Genomic DNA, 22,543 nt, shown 5'->3' with positions numbered 1-22,543 from the left:
GGCAATAACTTAATTATAAATTACTTTAAAACATACTTTTTCCTTTTAAAAAAAACAATAATAATTTTCTTCTTGTTTCATTATTATATGCTGAATAAAAATTTCTCAACTCTGCAAACCGAATGAACTGTATTTTCAGTTTCTTTAGTCATTGGAGAAAATATAAAGTAATTTTAGTTCTTAAAAAGTTGATAAAGTTGAAAAATTTCGATGAATTATGGAAAATGAATACTATTATTGAAAATACTAACTGTAACTTTTGTATGCTTGTTTACCAACTCGAAAGGAAAAAAAGAACGATAATGGAACTATTACAAAAATTGTTTAGTAATGGGGTCTAAAATTTAAGAAAGAGAAAAGCTTTTTTTAACTTTTATAAATTAATTATCTAATTTGAAAGTCATGGAGTCCTGCAATAATGTTGAGAAAGAAATAGAAAAAGTCTTGACTAAATTTGGAGCTTTCAATGAGCATGTCCGCAGAACGCTGGATGAACTGATTGAATATGTTCAAAATCTTCAACAAGAATACATTGAATGTATGATTTATTTGTGTGTTTATACTTTAACTGTTATTCCCGACTTGCATATTTTATAGATGAAAAGATTGCATTTGCTTAAGATTTTCTTTTCTGTACTTGAAATGTTTCTTGTCAAATTCGATTTACTTACGTGTTGAAATTTGATTAGTTTCTTTTTCAGAATTCTATTTGCATTTTATGTATATTTTAATGTGTGGATAAGAAATTTATAGCTGAATAAAAAGGACACATCATATTTAAAAATGGGTTTAAATATCCATAAATTTAATTTTCATATTTGCAAAAAAAATCATTAGGAATATGGGTAATAAAATTTTTTAAATTTTGATCTACATCTTTGTTACTCAATTTATTATATGCATTAAAATGAGGTTTTAAACTTGCAATTTTTAAAAAAAGAAAAAAGCAAGTCAAGGTTTGTCTGGGGGTGGTTACAAGTTATACCCTTGGAGTTGGTCCCCCTTCTGTCATTTTTTCTTAGTTTCTCGCAGCCCACTGCCCTGAGAGTTACCAAGACTTGGCATAGATTTCAAAATGGAAATATACCCTCCTTACATGTCTCCTGTTTAATATTAGCAATGGCTGCATTAAGGATGCCAGACAAATGTTTTTACTTCAGATGGAGCTTGTTCATTTCATATTAAGATTATCCATTCTAGAATCTTTTTCCAAGTTGTCTAAAGGCATACTTTAATATAAATATTTAATATATTTTTTACTACTCTAGTTTTACATTAGTATGTATGTGCAACTACTATTATTCAATCTGTTTAACTACTATTATTCAATTTATTGCCAAAAAAAATTTATGATAATAAATAATGAGAAGGAGATGTATGTATGTTATTAAAGCCTATAGGAGATTTTTAACTTTGCTCTTTATTTTAAGCTTGATTCTGTTTCAATAGTAATAGTACAGATGTATAATTTCCTTGTAAATGAAAAACTTTTAATAAGTGATTAAGATTTATTTTTTTAACATTTATCTAACCCCCACATATTTGCTTAAAAGACTATGTATCGTATTATTCCTACTTTTGTTGATTACAATTTTATTTGGTTAAAGTTTTAAAAAAAATTATATTTCCTCTGTTTTTTAAAGTCAAGTAATATTTATGTTACAATAATATTCAATAAATTTTAATAGTATTCTTGACTCATTGTACCGTCTAATAAAACCATTTTATTGTAGCAGCTTCAGTGATGGAGACTATTACTCCTGCACAAAGCTCCATTCTTAGCAGATGTTCAACTAGAGTTAAAGATGTTGTTACCAGTTTGGCAACTGAGCATCGTGACCTTCACGGAACTGTTTCAAAAGTTGGAAAAGCTATTGATAAAGTAAATAAAAGAATATTTCATTATTATATTTTTTAGTTCTTAAAGATTTAATTAACCTTTTTTTTCTTTATCACTGTTACCCATACAATCTTCTGTTTTCATAATTATATAAATAAATGTGTAAAGAATCTTCAGCTTTATCCAATACAAAAATTGAAAATTATCTAAATTTCTTTTATTCTACAAATGTGCTGATGTTTTATTCTTTTTGGGTAACTGAAACTTCTGCCCTTTATTAATTACTTTTTTTTTTTTGGCCCGTTGAGATTTAAATCATAATTTTAATTAATTTAAACAAATGTTTATCTTTGAAAAAGAGTGGTGTTTACGATAATTTGTCATAAGTTTCGAGGTGTAAGAATAAAAAGTTGGCAAAATTGACAATATGTGTATTTTTAAATTGAAATAAGGTTATGGAATGTTTTCATTTACCCTTACTACCCATGAGGAAGAAAAAAAAAAAAGTACAATAGCTGATGGCATGCTTTGGAGTGCTTTCCTGCATCTAGTCTTTATATTTTTGGTTTAATTTTATTTGTAGATTTTTTGCCACACTGTCAATAATTCTGTGAGATTTTTTATAGCTTAAAAGTTACTAATGATATGAATTCCTTATATTTTTTTTAATATTATATTGTATCTACTATCTTTCCAGCTGCAAATGAATCAGTTGAAGTAGTGAACGAAGTTTTTAAGAGATGTTTGTGTTTCTAAAAAGAAAGAAATCATAGGCGTAATCTTTATTTTCTATTGTCAATGCTTAGACTTTGAAGTTAATATACTCAGTCTCATTTGTAACTTTCATCCTCTTAGCTTTTCAATTAAAGAACTTACTGTTGATTTTGATTATCTTCTGAGCTATATATTTCTTCCTAAATTGTCAAATTTAAAATAAATATCTCTGATCTGTTTTTAATTTTAAAAAGTCAAATTATTCACAATTAGTTAAAAAAAGAAACTGGTTTAGAATGCTACGAAAACCGTATTATATCATAAGTTTTGAATGAAATAAAATACAGAATAAAAGCGTAAATATTTAAAAATATATACAGGTTTATATTTTTTTTTCATTATTAAAGAATTTAATAACTATCAGCTCTTCAATAGCTTTTTCTTTTTTAATTTCAGAAACTTTAAATCATCATCGTCTACTGTTTTTTTTTTTAAGCTAAAATTGTGATACTTAATTAGTAGTTTTAACTTGCATCTTTATTTTGTGATTCAGCAGTTCTCCCCCCCCCCTTTCAGGGCTGAAATAGCACAATAGTGCCACTAACTCATTTTATCTATTTCTGTTCTTCTTCTAAAAAAATTATATGCTAATAAAAATGATCCTGATATGAGGACTTGAGTTTTATGTATTTTAAACTATATTTTTTATTTACTTTTAGAATTTCATAGCAGATTTTGCTACCACAAGCAATGAAGATGTTTTTCAAGGTTCAGAAAATGCAAAACTTTTAAATCAAGTTATTAGTGAACATTTTCTGAGACAAGGAATGCTTGAAATTGCTGAAGAATTAATTAAAGTAAGTAAGGTATCTGGTAATTACAAGATGAGCCTCCGTTCTCACTGAAATCATTTCTCTTGATTGCCAGACAATAATTAACTCTTAAATTCATTTTTTTTTTTTAAAAATACTTTTAACGTAATAATAAATTTATGTTTTTTAATATACTAAAAAAAATAATAACTAAACTATAGTAGAAATATTTGTAGGAATAAGTAAATGTTTTATAGGAATAAGTCTTGTGTTTTGTAGGTATTGTTGAGATAAAATTAAAAATCCATAACTGAATATTTTTTTTAGATTTTGTAGTTGTTGCTATGTGTTCAATATTTCTTATTTATTGAACACAGTGTGATTTCATTTAATATGTTAAAGGCTTTAGATTTTAAAGATGACTTCATGATTTATAAAACTCCATAGAAAACATGAACTCCATAGGAAAAACATGAAATTTCAAAGATATAAAACAACTCTGAATAATATAATTTAAGGTTCTATAATTTAATCTCAACTCTAAACTTAAGATCAAAATATATTTCTACAAATTTTGACTACAATTCCTATTTTAAAATGTTCCAATATTATTCTATACACTAATATTATTACTCCAATATTATATGTTCTAATGTTATTCTATACACAGTACAAACACAGCTAATCTGTATCAACAAGGTTTTTGTCTAAAAAAGGTTGCTATTTTGGGATAATTTATAAAGATACAAAAATAATTTTTTCCCTCTACATTTAAATATAGGAAGGAATGTTTTTTATTTTTATTGTGAAGTATTTTTAATCAACATTTCAGCCTAACCATGATTTTTTCTTTAGGAAACTGGTCTACAAATGGAACAAAATAAAAGAGAGCCATTTTCAGAATTAAACAGGATATTAGATGCATTGAAACGAAAAGATCTAAAACCTGCTTTGACGTATGTTTTTAATGAATATTTTTAAACTTCTGTGATTTGTGTAGACAGGGCCGGATTAAGCGCTCACAGGGCCCTTGGCCATTCAAATTTTGGGGGCCCTTAGATTAAATTCTTTTCTTGTATATTTTTTATTTATTCAAATATAAAGTATTTATATATCTTTTCATTTAAGAAAGCATATTTAAAATGAAAATAAATAATAATAAATTAAATTTTACTTTATTTTATTAAATTAGAACTAAAAAATAATCATAACACTTTGAAAAATCATTGTTTTTCTTAATTTTTTTTAATTTATTTTCAAAAAATCCAATTTAAGGGGGCCCCAGGCCATGACCTAGTCTGGCCTAATGGGTAATTCGTCCCTGTATGTGGAATATTTAGTTATCTCTTAGGCTCAATATTTCAAGCATTTCTTGTGATATTTAGGGTTCTTTTAGTTTTCCAAAGGTTGTAAGAAAAAGAAACATTATGTAAAAAAATTTTTAAGTGCTAGGTATATTACAAAACAATCAATGTCTCTGTAGAACTGTAGTGATGTCAGCAGACGTCACTTTTGTCATTATTAACAAATCAATAACAACAGTCTTAAGTTGTGGAACAGTGGCACTGCCTCACCAATCCAGAGAGTATATAAAGACTTTACTAGTAGATGTTCACCACTAATCTTATGTTACCTAAATAGTAGTATGTTATTTTGTTATATATATATATATGTTTTGTTGGTTTATTAAATATACTTTTTAAGTTATCATGATGCCTCGTCAAAGATGCACACAGCTTAACAAGAGCACTTTATGTTTGGAACAGAACTATTTGCATCCACTTCCTCTCAGAGCAGTTTTCTTGTTTCATTTTCAGTTAACAATTTTGTTTCATATTCTAATTTATTTTTGCTAATTGAAGTTCCCTTTTTTCTAATTTAGTTTTGGCAAAGTAAAATTATTTATTATTAAAAAACAAGCAATAACAGTTTAACTAGTCAGAACTGTTTGTTTATACTTGATGATACTTACACAGCATAGTAATTATTATAAGAAGCATAGTGTATTACATAGTGTCTAATGTTGCAAAACATTGTAGTTGTTGCTCTACATCAGACACAGATTTGCTTGTGCTTGCCGCAATATCTATTACTTAAAACTGAAATTAATTTAAGTATTAATAATAGTTAAGAGAATTTTTACAATTCCCAGAAATTGAAAAATGAAATTTCAACTTTAATCTTTGTAACTTATAATTTAAAATAATCTATAATTTTATAAAAATTAAGATTTTCAGAAAAATTGAATCTATTTCAATGTTTGTTACTGTGTAGTTATTTTTTTTAATCTGAATTTTGATAAAATACTGTTAATTAATTGAAGAACAATTATCAAAGCATAGTAAGGAGAATTATTTTTCTAAAAAGAAAACATGTTTCCTATTGTATTTTTTAAGATCTTTAAGCAAATATATGTAAGTGTTCCTCTATCGAATTTTATTTCTCAATTCATTATTATTAATGTCCAGGAAAGCTACTATATTTCCTATTTTAATTTTAGGTCAAGGTTGACAGTTAAAGAATTATTATTTCGCTTTAGTTTTCTATGAATCTTGTCAATGTAAATACTCCAGTTTATTTTTAATATTTAGATCTTCAATACCTTAACATATGTTATTTTTTTAAATTATCAATGTTCTGATTTATTTAAAATAATAAATTTTTCATAGTCATATTTTGGGCATTCGTTGTAAATGTGAAATATGCCATTGCAAATAATTTTGAACTAATAACCTTCTTATAGCTAATTAATGTGTAAAAAAGCAAATGCAAGTATTCAGTCTGTGTTATCTTTGGAATTTTAATGTAATTATTAGAGTTGTTATTGATAAATGGGATTAAATTAAGAAAGAAAAATGCTTATTTTAGAAATATTATCGCTACACATCTTTTTCAATGGATGACACATTTGTCAATAAGTAATAATTTATTAAAAGTTGCTCTTGAAATACAGTAATAAACTTACCATGAGATGTTATATATTTTAGGTGGGCTCAATCAAATCGTGAGAAGCTCTTGGAACAAAGCAGCTCTTTAGAATTCCGACTTCATAGATTGCATTTCATTGATTTATTACAACAAGGAGTATTTAAGCAGGAAGAAGCTATATCATATGCAAGAAAAAACTTTCAGCATTTAGCTGTGCAACATGAAAAAGGTACATTATTTTAATTGTTTTCTGAATTTTCTTTCTTTGTGCTATAGATATGGGACAATGGTGGTGAATCTTTTAAGAAGGAGCGTTGCTTTCAGACGAAGAAAAAAGTTATGTTCATTGTTTCCAATTTTCAACCTACCGTAAAAATATTTATTTACTCGCTGATTATAAGAACACGGTGCGTAGCGTTTGTAAAAAGTACTTAAAGGTGCTTCTTTGGGGATTTCGTTTTTAAAAGCTTTTAAAGGTGCTTTTTTCAGCTGGCGTTTTTAAAAAGTGCTTTTTTTCCGAAATTTTTTTTCTCCCTTCAGTGATATCTGGTGGATCCCATGCATTTCACGAAAAATGGGGTGTTTGCTACGTAATTATTCACGCGGACTTCATGTCATACCCACGTTATGACTTGTGCATGCGCGCACACTTTAAACCGAAACCCGAGTGCTCCAATTCGGATAGAGAATCCTTATGAAATGTTTTTCTATGGCGATCCTTATGAAATATTTTTCTTTTTAATTTATTTTAATTTTGTTCTTGTTTATTTTATTTTACTTCTAACACTTTTTTTGACGTAGGGGGTAAGGGTACTTTTGTTCTGAGTACAGGGTCAAGTTGAATTCACTCGGTGATGTGGGAAAGTACTGATTGTTTCGATTTACGCCCATTTCTTTTTGGGTTTTTTTTAACGCTAAAACTGTTTATAAAAAGTTTTTCTTTTTCAGTAATATCATTGATTGAATATGAATTTTTTGAGCGCTTGAAAATTTTTGAAAAGTGCTTGAAAAGTTTTTAAAAAGTGCTTATTTTTTATTCAAAGATTTGGCTACGCACCCTGAAGAATTTTTATGTGACTAGCACATCTTTTTTTCATATAAGCCTGAGTAGAGCCTTGGTAATTTAGTTGACTCCCAAACAGGTGACCCAGATTCAAATGGTTGGTTCATTGGCACCCTGATATAAATTCTGCTTCTGGCTTGCACCAACCACTGTGCTGACATAAAATATCATATATATAAAATATTTTTATTATTTCTTCTCTGTTTAAAAGTTATTGCAGTTTTTAAATCTTTATTTGAAGGGGGCAGTTTTTCTCATTCAAATTATTAATTTGGCTGCTAACAAAAATATATGAAACAGCTTTCCTTATCCTTGCCAATATGGCTTTAACAGTAACTTAACCATACTTTGGCAATCATATACAAATATTTCAGTTTTTGAAGTATAGGAATTTTTCCCCTTTCAAATTATTAATTTGGCTGCTAACAAAACTATATGAAACAAGGTTGCCTTATCCTTGTCAATATTACTATAACTTTACTATACTTTGGCAATCAGATACAAATATTTCAGTTTTTGAAGTAAATTTTTTTTTTTCAATTTATTATATGTTAAAATTATTGGAAATTAAACTTGTTACTTGTTAAATTTTTATAATAGTCTTATTTGATATAGTTAAATTTGTCTGACCTTTAAAAATATTTAACTTGTTTTAGAAGAAAATTTAATTGTAACTTTAAAATGGACTTGCTAGCCAAATAGTTAGTTTATTATCCTCTCTTCCAAATCAACTTTCGGTGTGGATGTGCATATTAATTTATTAGTATGAACATTTTAATGTGTTTAATACATTTCACACTAGTCTTGTTAGTTTCCGTAAATTGGAAATATTCTAAATGCATATTGGTAAATTATTATTTTTTTTCTTCAGAAATACAAATCTTAATGGGAAGTTTGTTGTATCTAAAGCAAGGTATTCAAAACTCACCTTACAGTTATCTACTGGACCCCATTCATTGGGTAGAAATCTGTGATATTTTTACAAGGGATGCTTGTGCACTCTTAGGATTATCAGTAGAAAGTCCTCTAGCTGTTTGGTAAGTAATAATAAAATCTGTTTCGCTTTAAACAAAATCTGATAACAAAAATCTGATAAAGTACTATTTTATATTTTTAGGCTAATTGCAACATTATGCAGTTTTTCTGAAATTATTATTTAATGAGTTCTAAGAACAAACTTTAATGTAACTGCCAATACTTAAAATGTGAGTCAACATCAATAATTAACTGATATTTTATTAATTGTTAATTAAAAGTAATTGTTAATTACTAATCACACAAAGTGTTTTCTTATTTATGCAATACGCCACAATTATTTGAAATGTTTAATATTGAATCTTATTTAAAGTATTCTATTTTTCTTATAAATATTACTTGAATTGGTTCACTCTTTTCTCAATTTTAATTCTAAAATAATTACTTGCAATTGTGAAAAAATTATTAAATTTATTATGCTTTGATTTAAACCGCAGTTTTATTTTTCAAAAATAACTTCTATTTCCTCATTTCGTGAAAATCAATCGATAAATGATGTCTAATAATAAGTAAATCCATTTTATTATTTTCTTGCATCCTACTTGAAAACTATAATTATACTACTTCATGTACTTCGTATGAATAAATAATTTAAGAAAAAAATTTTTTGTGTGCTTTAAATTTCTTATAATATTCAGTGTTTGTTCTTTTAACTATAGATTTTAGCTTTTTCAGTACAAAAAGTTTTTTCTATATCATCACATAGTCAAATCATCATATTCACTATAAATAATTGTTTTAAAATCAGATCAAAATTGTTGTTAATTAATGGGTACTAATCTTCATTTTATTTGAGTATTTGACTTACTTAATTCTAGTACATTTTACTTGGTTGTTCAATAAATAATCAACTTAACAAAACTAAAAAATTTAAAAATTCTGATATGATACACAGATGTCTTCAAGATTATTTCTTGTTTGTCCAGAGATCTGGTATTTCTATTCACTTAAAAAAAAAAAATTGTTTTATTAACCCTTCACTAGATTACCATTCAATCTATTTATTTCCATAGATATTGCCCTGATGAAATTGGATTAGCCAAGGCTTGACTCTTTAACTGAATTCATGATGGAGTTTTCTCATACAAAATTTTTCATTGCTTGAAATATAAAGAATTTTAAAAATATTAATTTAAAAAAAAATGTTTAGTAGGTAGACCTGTGTAATATACAGGAACACATACGTACGTGTCGTTCACGTAAAATTTGTCAAAATTGTGGCAAATTTTTTGCTTTTTCTAAAAAAGAAAAAATAATTTGCTTCTTCAAAGAAAGTTTGTCATTTTAAATTCCCGAGGAAAAAAATTTTTTTTTACGCTTTTTCCTACCAATGTAAACACAATGCCTGATTTGACAGTGACACTCAAGTCTGATTTGTGTTCAAGTGACTTAAAAATTATACATCAGAGTTGGTATTTCTGTGATTTTAAAATGAATCCTCGAGATTTGTATTCACATGATTTTAAAATCAAACATCGTGATTCATATTAACTTGATTTTGAAATCGAACATCAAGATTCATATTCATACTATTTCAAAATCAAATATCAAAATTCGTAGTCGCATGATTTAAAAATCACACATTGAGATTCATATTCACACAATTTAAATAAATAAATAAAATCTTGCACTGATACTTTTTTATTAAAATGTTGATAACATTCTGTGGATAAGTGCTTCCTTCGTACATTTTTTTTCTTGCTTAAATTTCAGGTAATTTTTAATTATTTAAAAAGTATTTTTGCACATAAAATTTTTGGGTTTCTATTTTCAAATTTTTTTGGTTTTTTACCAAAATGATCCCTGTGGTATGAATCAATATAAACTTTTATAAAAATAAAACATCTTTAAAAAAAATCCACTATTTTCAAACGAATTTAGCTAAAATGAGGTGGCAACGAAAGAATTGAATTGAAACCAAAGGAAAATATCAGAAAAGGAAAAAATGCATAACAGATCAATCTTAGTTGATCAAACGTTCTCGTCACTTGCTCTGTAATTATGAAGCACTAATGAAATTAAAATATAGCTTTCAATTATAATTTTGAGTAAATTGATAAGTATAATTGAAATAAAATTACAGAACAGTTTGTTTTCCGATATGAAACTTTCACCTTCAACAAGTTTATTTCCGTAGGACTTATAGCTCATTTTGTTTCAGCTTTTTGTTGTCAATGCGAGAAAAGAATTTTCATTCAGAAATTTGTAAACATGTAGGTTTATGCATTTATGTTTATGGTTGCTTACTCGGGTGATATTTCAGTTCTTTTAAGCCAATGCAAAAAAGAAATGTCATCAATTTTTTAACAATTTATATATTAGTGTTTTATATAATATAGATTGTATCTCATGACGCAGTTAATAATTATAAAAAAATATATATAATTTAAGTATGAAAAATCATTATGTATGCGTTAACTCTCTTAATCCAAAATATCTCTAATGATAAATAACTTGGCCTTTGCTCTTGCGAGTTTTGGCTGTATTTTGATATATGTATTTTCAGCTTGGGTAGACTCAGATTTAGGTCTTTAGCCTCTGAAATGTTCCTCGTGCCTCTAAAAGTGAGCCTAACCTCATTTGTAATAATGTACACCTGTACACATCACTTGCAGAGTAGAACATGGATTAAACATCACCCGCGAATAACGATTTTCTGATTTTAATGCTTTTTAAGTCCAGTTTAGTCCCCCTTTATTTCAGAATGTATTTAGGTATTTAAAAAAATATAATTAAATTTGTAGGAATTTAAAATTTAGTTTTCTTTGTAATTTTCATGTTTATCGACATCTCGTCTTGACAAAGTTTTTGCCTAGTCCAACGAGCGTTGAGATTGTGAAATTATGTATTTTTGTCAATAATATGCTATTTTCATACCTTCTTTGAGTTTGCAACAGTTATTCATGACTGTTACATCAAGTTTAGCCTATCTAAGGTCAGTGTGCTCTATGTTCATTCTGAAAATGGTGCAAAATGTCAATACAGTGAGAAGCCACACTTTTATGAAAATGAAAAGCATTTGTGATCTATTTTTTAATATTTAAAAACTGACTTCAATGCTGTATTATCTGGGCTCATAAAAATTTATAAAAACTTAGAATTAAAAGGTGATTTTGATCATTTTCATTACAGTAGAAAAATGTCCTCAAATTATCGATTTTTTAAAAATTTCAATAACTTTTCAAATATTTAATTTTATTCATTTTAAAGCCCAGATAATTCTTTCCTGCAAGATAGTATATATAGTTTAAAATTATAACTTTTCTTCAAGCGTAAGGCACTTAAATTGTGGCTTTTTTTATTTTCCTTGGCAAAAAAGAGCTTTAAAAAACCATTTTAAATTTAGATTCTACTCTAAAAGCATTTAATCAAACATATTATTACTGTCAGTGATTGCTAGATAGTACTCATTACTTTGAATCAAAGAGCTTAGTGAATGAACATGTTAAGTGAAAAGATAAATTATTCGTTTTTCACGGAATTAGAAACAGAACATAACAAAAAAATAGTTCTATGATTTTATTCTGATAAACATTTCTGTTCAAAAACCTGGAAATTGGATACTTTCAAAGCATCACTTACCTTTTCTTCACTAAACTTTTCAATTATACCCCAACAATGCTTATTTTTTATAGTACTAATGCTGGATGTATTGCATTACCTGCATTGTTGAACATTAAACAAGTTATGCAGCAGAGATTGGTAACTGGTGTCTGGAATACTCGAGATGAATTACCTGTAAGCATTTTCATAAGTATTTTTTATAGTTTTTGTATTTAAAAAAATTCAGTAAGTGCAAAAAAAAATCTCTTAAATTCTACTATATATATATATATATGTATAGCAAAATCAATGAATAAAGAAAAATGCAATTTCTATACTTCTTTTACAATATATTTTGTATCACACTCAAGTTAATTAAATTGGCGATATTGTACTTCAATAACATAACATTCTATTTGCAATGTTTTTTCTGGTTGTTTCTGTTGGAATTATTAGTGTAGCATAATTTAATCCTTCTTAAGTAGCATAGGTGCAGCTTAGTTTTGATGCATACATATTTTTTCAAAGAAAAAATTGCTTTCTTAGATTAACTTCATCTAAAGCTTTTGAAAAATGATGTTACTGTTAACCTTTATAAACCTTTTATTTTTTAATTAGTGACCATTTAGTTAATAATTATGTATTTGATTTTTAAATTCAAATTTAGTAATTTTCTGAAATGAAAAGTTACAAAGCTTATTTGAACACCTGATGTTAATCAAATTTTAAATTTCGGTGCATTTAATAAGTTTTTTTCACATGTATTGTTAACTTGATGAAAATTAGATTAATGAAATTTTTTCATTTAGTGTCTTAGTTTTAACCATCTTGTTAAATGTAAGTTATAGGTTACTGTTTCTTTCATTTTTGTGTAAAAAATCCAGATTGAATATAAGAGTAGCATTATAAAATTGTTTATTTACTTTAATTTTTATTGCATTTCATTTATTTTGTTGTGTTCTTGTATTTTTCAAAAGTTAGTTTCAAACTGCTTTTTAGTTGGAACAAAAGCATTAAATCTTTAATCAATCTTATTGCGCATAATACACATAAATTTTTTATTTATATTATGTGGTAATTTAATTTTTTTGTGGTATTATCTTGTAAATATCTGTTATGTAATCAAAACTTTTAATTACTAACATTCTTTTGGCCTAAGTTTATTTGTACATTTTTCAAAGGCTATTTTTCTGGCTTTTTGGTATATTATAATTAGGTTGTATCAATCCTCTCGTTAAAATTCTAAAAAAACTTACACCTAGTTATTATGTAGTGTTAAATTTCGATAGTTTCATCTTTTAAAATAGCATTTAAACTTAAATGACATTCGATGGCAAACTATTTGCACACAAAATAGTCTTAATTGCTTCTTAAAAGTATTATTTTATATTTTTTATTTCCTTTACTTTTTTGCAATTGTATGCTGGTTTTAAAAAATATATTTCCTTGTCATACCTTCTCTTTAATTATTGAAAATAAAGATAAATTATTGTTATTTTAGGATTAAAATTATGTTTTCTTTTATCTTTATGTAACTTTTTCATCTTAACAAAATAGGGTGTGAAATTTTTGCACCAATTATTTAAAGCTATGTTTGCTATAGAAGAAATGAAAAAGCTTACTAAAGAAAGAGTTTTGTTTTTAAAATTTTAGTTTTTTTTTCCTTAAAAAAAGGTAAAGCTTTGTATACTTTTTTGCAGAACGCTTAGGCAACTAAATTGATTAGTATTAAAAAAAATTAATTAACCAATTTCATTTTTATGATTTTTTTTATGCACTTTTATAATTTGTTCCATTATTTTCGCATTCATTCTTTATTTTATTGTAAAAATATAGTGGTTTTTCCTTTTTCTTTATATGATTAAATTTCTTTTTAAAAAATTTTTAGATCGAAATTGATCTTGGTAGAAAATGTCACTTTCATTCCATTTTTGCCTGTCCGATTTTAAGGCAACAAAGTTCAGAAAACAATCCACCTATGAGACTTGTTTGTGGTCATGTGATATCAAGGGATGCTCTCCACAAATTAGCAAATGGAAACAAGTACTATCACATTTTAATTGCTTTTTAATTATTAAATTTCTTTGTATTCAGTCAAATACTTGTTAAAGTATTTTTTAAAGGTTACTTTAAGAGGACATGTGCTTAGTTAAATGTGTTGTAAAGTTTTTAAATCCAAAATATCTCCACTTTTTAAAATTTTCTTCACTTACTAACTTTCTTAATCTGCAAGCATACCAAATTAGAAAATAAGAGGCTTTCAACTTATAGTTTTACTTATAAGTTAAACGCTATGTTATAATTGGAAAATGATGGGCTTTCAACTTATTAATTTTAAGTTGAAATTGCCATATTTTCCAACTTATAAGTTAATGTTTTGGACCCCAAAAATTTCTCAAATATCTAAAGTTCTTAAAACATAGTATATGAATTGGAACACCTTTAGGCCTGGACAATAATTTTAATTAGAGTGAGTAATTTTTGTATTAGCATCTTGATTTATTTTCTATATTTCAATCGTTGTATTGCATTACAAAAAAAAAATTAGTTCAGAGTCTTGACATCATTTCTAAAATCAACTATCTATAAACAACTTCTTTACTAAAATAATGCACAATGCTTTTTTTTTTTTTTTTTTTAAATTTACTAGCAATAAATTGTAAGTCACTGTTGGGATTAAGTTTTAATTTATTTATATCGACTTGATACCATTGTGATTTTTGAAGAAAAAAATTAACCAAAATTTTAGTATTTAAAATCAGTTACAAAGCTGAAAAGAGTGATTTTTTATTTTTGAAAAATTTAAGTCATTTATGGAAAACTGAACATTATAATATGTATAAAATTATAGCAATTTGAGGTAGTGATGAAAGTTGGACAGAGAAGAGAAAAAACCCAGCAGTAAAGCAATTTCATTTATAGCTGGTTCTCGGGAGAAGTAAATAAGTTCTTACTACTCTTAATTACAAATTGTTCACTATTACTTACTTTTTCTGAGACTAGAAAAGTCATATACGTTATAACTGTTAATGGATATTTAAATCTTCTACAAAACAAGCTAGAATGAAATGGTTTCTTATCTTGTTTTGCTCTTTTCCATTTTAATATACATGTACAGTCAGATCTCGATATAAGGTCACCCTAAGGGACATCACAAAAGTTACCTTATAAGTGGGGTGACCTTTTAACAGATTCATTAGCAATTCATAACTAAGCATGTAAATAGTACACATTATGATTTTTTAAAAATGGTAATACAAACGAAAGCGATCAGCCATAAATTAAATATTTAAGTCAATCAATTTTAACAGAATTAGTAATAATTAAAGAAAGTTAGATTTTTGAAATTTTTTTTAATTTAAAATAAAGCTGTTTACAAATTTCCTCAAAGTGTACATACATACATTACATCTTACCTTATTTGAAATAATCATTTATGCAGGTGCGTCTCGTTTTTGGTTTCATTTTTTGAACAATGTTTTCTAGATTTTGTAACTTCTCAAAATGTTCCTCAACTCCCTCATGGTTTGTAAAAAAAATTTGTATGGCATTTATTGCATTGAAGGCTTTCCTTTGGGTTACAGCTACAATCTCATGATCACTGCCATTATCCACAACTTGTGAAACAATTTCAGAAATTATTGCTTCAGAAGTGGTGGCAATTTTCTCATCAATCAAACCATATTCAGCTTCCCCTTCAATGGCATGGGCACGATTTTTCAAATCTTCCATCAGAACAGATAGAGGAATATCGTCTTCTTCGGTTCCGTCATTCACGATATTCAGAGAACTCACAAAACCAGCATGACGAAAACAATTTGCTATGCATGTGGTAGACACCATGTTACGCATCAGATAAAAATGACCTTATAAACGATAACGATTTTTTAAACTTGACCATATGTCCGATAATCTGTAACAAAGAATTCCTATTCAGTGATCCAGGACTTTGGAAAAGTGACCTTATATGCGGGGTGACCTTATATCGAGGTCTGACTGTAATATATGTATTTTAATCAGGGTTCGCCAAGTGGGCCCACTTTGAAAAAACCCGCCCGGCTTTTATTGGGTGGGCCCACCTTGAAAATACCCACTTGGAACGATAAGTGGGTTTTTTCAAAAAAAAAAAAAATATTTTTTTTTTTTACTAAAACTTATTGTTTCACATTTATTTTTATATAATTTATTGTGCAGCATAAATTTGTCAAATAGAGTTGCATGATTTATATGATTAAGTTTTTAATATTAGTAAAGTAAAAGAAACTCAAATATTCATATAATTTTTTTAGTAGGTGCTATTGAAAACTTCAAGTGGGTTTTTTCAAAAAAGTAATATTTTAATGATATTAAATCAAATAAAAATTTAAATAATATAGTCTGAAAAGATCAATTTTTCAACTATAGTTGCATGCTTTATATATTAATAAACAGGTAATATAATACATACAGGTAATATAATAATATAATATATTAAAAAAAATTTAAAAGAAACAATTTTTTTCTTTTTTTACCAAGTGATACATCAACAAATTTAAACAGTTTTATTTTCTAGCTTAAAAAAAAAAAAAAGCTAAAACTTTTTATAGGAGAACTTTTTAAAATTATTTATCTAAAAATGAAATCCTTTTCCTAGGGTTAATTATTTGAAAACAAATGGGACAAGTAACTGATACTCTTTATAATTATACGTAGTTTTAATTTCACTTTCTATTAATCTTATTATAGAAACATGTAAGACCATTAAATATTTATTTCAGTTTTTTATTTAACTCAAGTCAGATGAAATTTTAGTTTTTACTGATTATAAATATTTACAGATTATAATTTTATAATGGGTAATATCCATATGTTTAATAAATATAGTAAATAAATGTGTGTGAAAACAAAAAGATTAATAAACTTGTTCCTTTTATATTACTGCATTTATATTTTATAACTCTTGAGTTAAAAAATTATGAAACGTAATGTACTTAAAAATAAAGAAGATTCAAATATGTATTAGTGATAATGCGTTATCTAAACTTAATATAAAATACATATAACCCAACAAAGTGTTCCCCAAGTGGGCACACTTTGAAAAATCCCACGTGGTGGTTTTTTTCACAATTTTTTTTTTTTTTTTTTTTAAATTTGGTTCAAAAAGAAGTATCTCCTAATACTATCATTGGACATATCGTTGAAGTTAACAAATATTTTAGAAATGTGCATCAAGCACATGGATGGGCAAATGAAAAAAACTGCTTGATGACCAAATGATACTAGGTGGAATTCATATTGTGAGCGCGTAAAAGCTTTTGCCAATAATTACCATAAATATGAAGAGATTGTTCTTGAACAATTTTATATGTCAAAAAAATTAAATAATGTTGGGCTTTACCAATAAACTATCAATTGGGAAAAACAGATATCAATTGTTTCTGAAGCTTTAAAAAAGCTTCAACCAGAAAACATTTCAATTTCAGAACCTGTTGAAATATGAATCAACTTACTACCGTGTGATGAATTAGAACCCCACACACATTTTGTAAAAAGATTCAATCAGGCTGTTCAGCCACATCATTTATTAGCATATGCATCCTGGATCCCGAAACAAGGGGACAATTTTTAAATGATGAACAAGACCAATTAGCAGAAAGCTGTCTTTCTAAGCATCATCCAGAATTTCTGCCACGTGTTATGGCATCCAAAATTTCCGATCCTGAATACTTTCCAAAATCAATGATGCTTGACACTGTTATTGAACAGTTTTCATCAAAAAATAGTGGAAAATTATGGCAAAAAAAATAAATAAATAAGTAAATAAATAAAATTCCTAGTTTCCACAAAATTTCTGTCAATTCTTTTTTCTTTGCACTCAGCACCAGCAGCCTCTGTCTCTATCGAAAGACACTTTTCAACTTTCGGTTTGGTGCAGAGTAAACTTCGAAATAGATTAGGAATAGATAAAGCTACAAAACTCGTAAAAGTGTATTGCCATCTAAGAGAGAAATGTAGACACTCTGAATCTGTTGTATGATAATAATAATAAAGGAAAAAATTGACCTTTTTTTTAAAGTTAACTCTTAACATCTGCTGACAATTTTTAACTATTTGGAGAAAGTTTATCACAATTAAAAAACAGTTAAAAATTAAAATATTACTTTTAAGATTCTTTAAACATTTTTAAGATTTCATTTGAATACAATTTATTTTGTTTCTTTTAATCATGTTTAAAAATATTGAAAGCAAACAAAAAAAAATTTATTAAGTGATACATTAAACAACAATAAACAAATTTAGTTTTATTATCTGATTTTAAAAAAATGAGCTATAACTTTTTATATATGCTTTTTTATAATTTTAAGATTAATTTGTTTTTTGAAACTATAAAGTTAAAATGCATATATTTATCTAAATATTTGAAAAAGGGACAAGTAACTGATACTCTTTATAATTATACATAATTTTAATTTCACTTTCTATTAATCGTATTACAAAAACATTGAAGACCATTAAATATTTATTCCAGTTTAATTTTATTACAGGTAAAAGTCAGATTGAAATTTTAGTGTTTACTTATACAATACTATTTAATAAATAAAAATATTTTCACAGTAAAATTTATGAGCACTAAATGAAAAAACCCAATTTTCCCCGGGTTTTTTCAAATAAAACCCAATTTTCCCCGGGTTTTTTCAATAAAACCCAGGCGGGTTGGGTTTTTTCAAAAATCCCCGGGTTTTTTCAAACCCTGATTTTAATATATATATTCAGCTCTTTTTTGAGGTATGGAGTTGAGCCTAAAAAATGCTTTAGGGCTTTAATTAATTGATATTTAAGTTCTTAAGTCAAATGCGTTATATTTCTTATCAATTCACATTTCTGCCATTAAAAATAGAATGGGACTAGTGTGGCCATGTCCATACTTGCCGCACCACATGTCGACACTAACCCTACAAGGACACATGTTTGTTTATGCATAATGCTGATTAACTGAAACTTTACAAAGCAATAATTAAAATCAAAATAGATAAAAAACAGTATCATTTATAAAATAAATTATCAAATATTTTATTTTCAGAATTTTGTTGAAGTTCTAATAATATAATATTTTAATAACGAGAAAATTTTTACCTTAAAAAACTTTCTTTTACAAATCTCTTTCAAAATATTCTCAGTGTGATTATGATTATCCAATCGCACATTAATGTTGCTAATCTATATCTCATTGGGGAAATTAGACAGATAAATAAAAAAATTATTCAAGATGTCCATGCTATCACCATATCACCACTAACCCCTCTTCCCCATTTTGAAATATATCCAATTAAGTAAAAAGTGTTACCTGTTAATAAAGTTTGGATTATCGCTACATTGTTCTAAGCCCTTCATATTTATTATGAACAGAATAAAAATTTAACACCTTAATAACTTGTAATTTAAATTTTGTATTTTACATACTAAGATGTACTCTTAATGATTCCAATGACTGACCTTAAGTATAATAAAATATTTGTATTGATGATCAAGGTTGGGGTTTTGGACGTCCTAAACTAGTTTTGGACAGGACACGTGGGTTTTTGTCCTGAACCGTCGTTAAGTGTCCAAAACCTTGAACATTGGTAAAAGGTAAAAATTCTATATGTGTAACCATTGTACACATAGTAATTACATATATTAATAAATATTTGATGTTCTTTATACAATTTGCTTTAACTTATGAAGGAAAATAATATAATATACAGTAGAGCGCCGATTATCCGAACTATGTCCGAATTTGTTTTTTTGTTTTTGTTTTAATGTTTAGAATACTTTTTAACTTATCTGCAGTTTTTCTAAATTTAGAAGAATAAATAATATCGACTACAGCTGACGACCATATTTAATTTACAACCTTTTTTAGCAGTTTTCTTATAGTATCCATGCATACATGTATTGTTATACAGTTAAACCTACATACCCCTTTAGCCCTCTTCAACTGAAAATTATCATCCAAAAATGCGAGCTTCATTTTGACTGTCTACAATGGTTGGAATGCGGAAAGATTTTATGAATAGATAAGTGCTAAAGTTCTATAATTGGTGAATGGGTAGTTGTCACTTATGATTAATGATTAGTGATTACAGTGCCTGGAATCTTAAATTTTGGAATAAAATTCTTAACAGAAAAGCAAAAACTGAAGTTTCTGAACCAGTAGATCTTCTGGATGAAAAGATGCCAGGTTATACAGCAGAAGAAATAGAAGACCGGTGTCGAGACACTGAAAATGACCCAGAATTTCACATTTTAAATAATGCTGATGCTGAAATTTTGAATGAAATTCGAAACTCTACAGACAAAAGGGAAGAAGTAGGTGATCAAGTTTAAGATAGTGAACCTTCTCATGTAAAAGCATGCAATTCATTAGATATTGCAATAAATTGGATAGACAGTCAAAATGATGTTGATCCAGTTCAGTTGGTTTATTTAGAAAGAATAAGGGATATGGCTGCTCAAAAAAGAGCATCTTCTTTGAAACAAAAGTCTTAGCTGGATTTCTTTTGCAATGAAAAATAAAGAAAAATGTGGTAAAATCAGTATTTGACAGAAAAATTATAAAAGGCTGAAATATGATAAAAATAATTCAAAATGAAAAAAAAAGTGAAATAAGTAAATAAACAAAACAAAAATTTTTAAAAATTGGAAGAATTTTTTTTTTTAACACGCTAGAGCTATTTCAGATAGTACTGCCAGTACTAAACCTGGAAAAAGTGTGAAGGGAAGTTAGTGCATAAATAATGATCATTTAAACTAGATTTTAAAGAACTTTCCAATTATCCAAACCACGTTCGGTCCCGAGCAGTTTGGATAATCGGAGCTCTACTGTAATAGGAATAGATTTATAACTTGTGAAACTCCACAATTCATTGAACAACAAAAGTGAATACCTTTAAATATGAATAAATATACTTTTAATACTGATAAATTGTGTTTTTTGCTTAAGGATAAATATTACAATATTGAAAGTAATAATAAACTTTTTTAATAAAAGAAAAATCTTTTTTTCATTTTGTTTGTTATTCAAAAACTAACTTTTTATTTTTTACAAATTTTTTTTTTAAATTGTGACATAATTTGAGTAAAAGGGTTTTGGACAGGATGGTTTAAACTGTGGATTAATTCATTCTGTCCTAAACCTTACCAGCTTTGCTGATGATATTTTAAGATACATAATCAGATTTTAAAATGTACTTTCTCTGAATAAATGTACCTTTTTTTGTTGTTGAGGGATTTGGATTCGTAACTCTCAAAATATGAGGATAGTGATAATCTGGAAAATATGATTGCAAATTTGATGAAATATAATTCTAAATTTGATTAGAAAATATGGTACTTGAATTTTAGAATGCATTCGATCAAAAGTTAAAGTGTTCCATATTTTATTTATTTTGTGCTCTGTTCATTTTGTGTGCATACACACTATTTAGAACCACTTATTCTCTCTTTGTTATCTTTTTGCTTAAATAGGCTTAGTTTAAAATTTTTATAAAATCTTCCATTTAATTTTTAAGGGGAAGATTTAAAATAAAATAATTAATTTTGAAAGAAAATTTATTAACAAACATTTTTTATTAAGTTAAGCAAAAAGGTTTTTTTTTTCTTCTCTGGATCAGGCTTTTAATCAAATAAAATTGGAAAAAAAAACTTTTAATTGAAAATTAATGTTTGAGCTAGGTGTGAAAATAAAATTTTAAGAGTGATAATGTCAACTCCTCAAATTATCTGATATTTTACATTTAAATTAAAGTGAGATCACTATATTTTTAAAAAATTGTATATTTTATAATAATTTTCTTTTTACAGGTTAAAGTGTCCCTATTGTCCAGTGGAGCAAAACCCTTCAGAGGCAAAGTTGATTCATTTCTAATAAAAACTATGTTCTAAATAATTTTATACACGGAAGCTGTCACCATTCTCCTTTTAATGTGATTGTTGAGTTCCTTATTTTAGAATTCTCTTGATGTCATAATTCAAGTGATTCTTGGCTTACAAAACTGTGCAATTTTGGCTTTGAACTTTTCTCAATATTAAATATTTTTTTAATTCTTTAAATAAAAGAAAAGAGCTCATGGCTAGTTTTATTATACAGAAAATTGTAGTTTCTTTTGAACGATATAAAAATAAATAATTCATCTTTTTTTTTTTTAAATAAATTTTAAATCTCAGGAAAAACTCTAAACTTAAGGAAGTTGTAAAATTTTGTTTTGAAACAGTAGTAAAGAAAATACATGTGCTTAGATTTGACCAGTTTTTGTGTTCATGTCATATTTATCTGAATAAAATCTGGTATTTCGTAAAACTGTGTGTATTTATGACAAAAAATTAAAAATGTGTACACAGACTTTTTTTTTCTTCTTCTTCGTATTTTATAAGCTAGATTACCATACAAGACTAGCTATAATTTAACCTAGATATCAGCACGTGTATTTTTAATTTTTTTTTAAGTTTAACTGAGTAATAAGATTTGTATGAAGTTCTATGTTTGAAGTATGTTCTAATAAGATATTTTCCATCAATTGTATTAAAATACTCTTTGCATCTCTAGCTTTAGGTATATTATATTTTTCGCAAAATTTTATTTTGATGTTT

The 22,543-nt window shown here is 26.5% G+C and overlaps 1 protein-coding gene across 2 annotated transcripts; it reads left to right on the top strand.

Annotated features, from left to right (window-relative positions):
* The first annotated feature begins 115 nt into the window (after positions 1 to 115).
* Positions 116 to 22,283, top strand: Sou (required for meiotic nuclear division 5 protein souji). 2 transcript variants are annotated; one of them, XM_016061660.4, is made up of 9 exons: positions 116 to 538; positions 1,737 to 1,882; positions 3,274 to 3,411; positions 4,222 to 4,322; positions 6,354 to 6,523; positions 8,229 to 8,394; positions 12,028 to 12,130; positions 13,824 to 13,978; positions 21,758 to 22,283. In XM_016061660.4, the coding sequence occupies exons 1-9, from the start codon at positions 403 to 405 to the stop codon at positions 21,819 to 21,821; spliced, it is 1,179 nt and encodes a 392-aa protein (XP_015917146.1). In that variant the 5' UTR covers positions 116 to 402; the 3' UTR covers positions 21,822 to 22,283. The 2 variants fall into 2 exon arrangements, with proteins under 2 accessions (XP_015917146.1, XP_015917145.1); XM_016061659.4 differs by having other exon boundaries at positions 262 to 538; positions 1,734 to 1,882.
* Positions 22,284 to 22,543: the final 260 nt, after the last annotated feature.

This window comes from Parasteatoda tepidariorum, chromosome 9, assembly GCF_982258835.1.
Source record: "Parasteatoda tepidariorum strain Cologne lab strain chromosome 9, Ptep-v5.0, whole genome shotgun sequence".
Lineage (NCBI taxonomy): Eukaryota > Metazoa > Arthropoda > Arachnida > Araneae > Theridiidae > Parasteatoda > Parasteatoda tepidariorum.
Note: the sequence above shows the minus strand (reverse complement) of the source record. Positions and strands in the feature narration are given on the sequence as shown.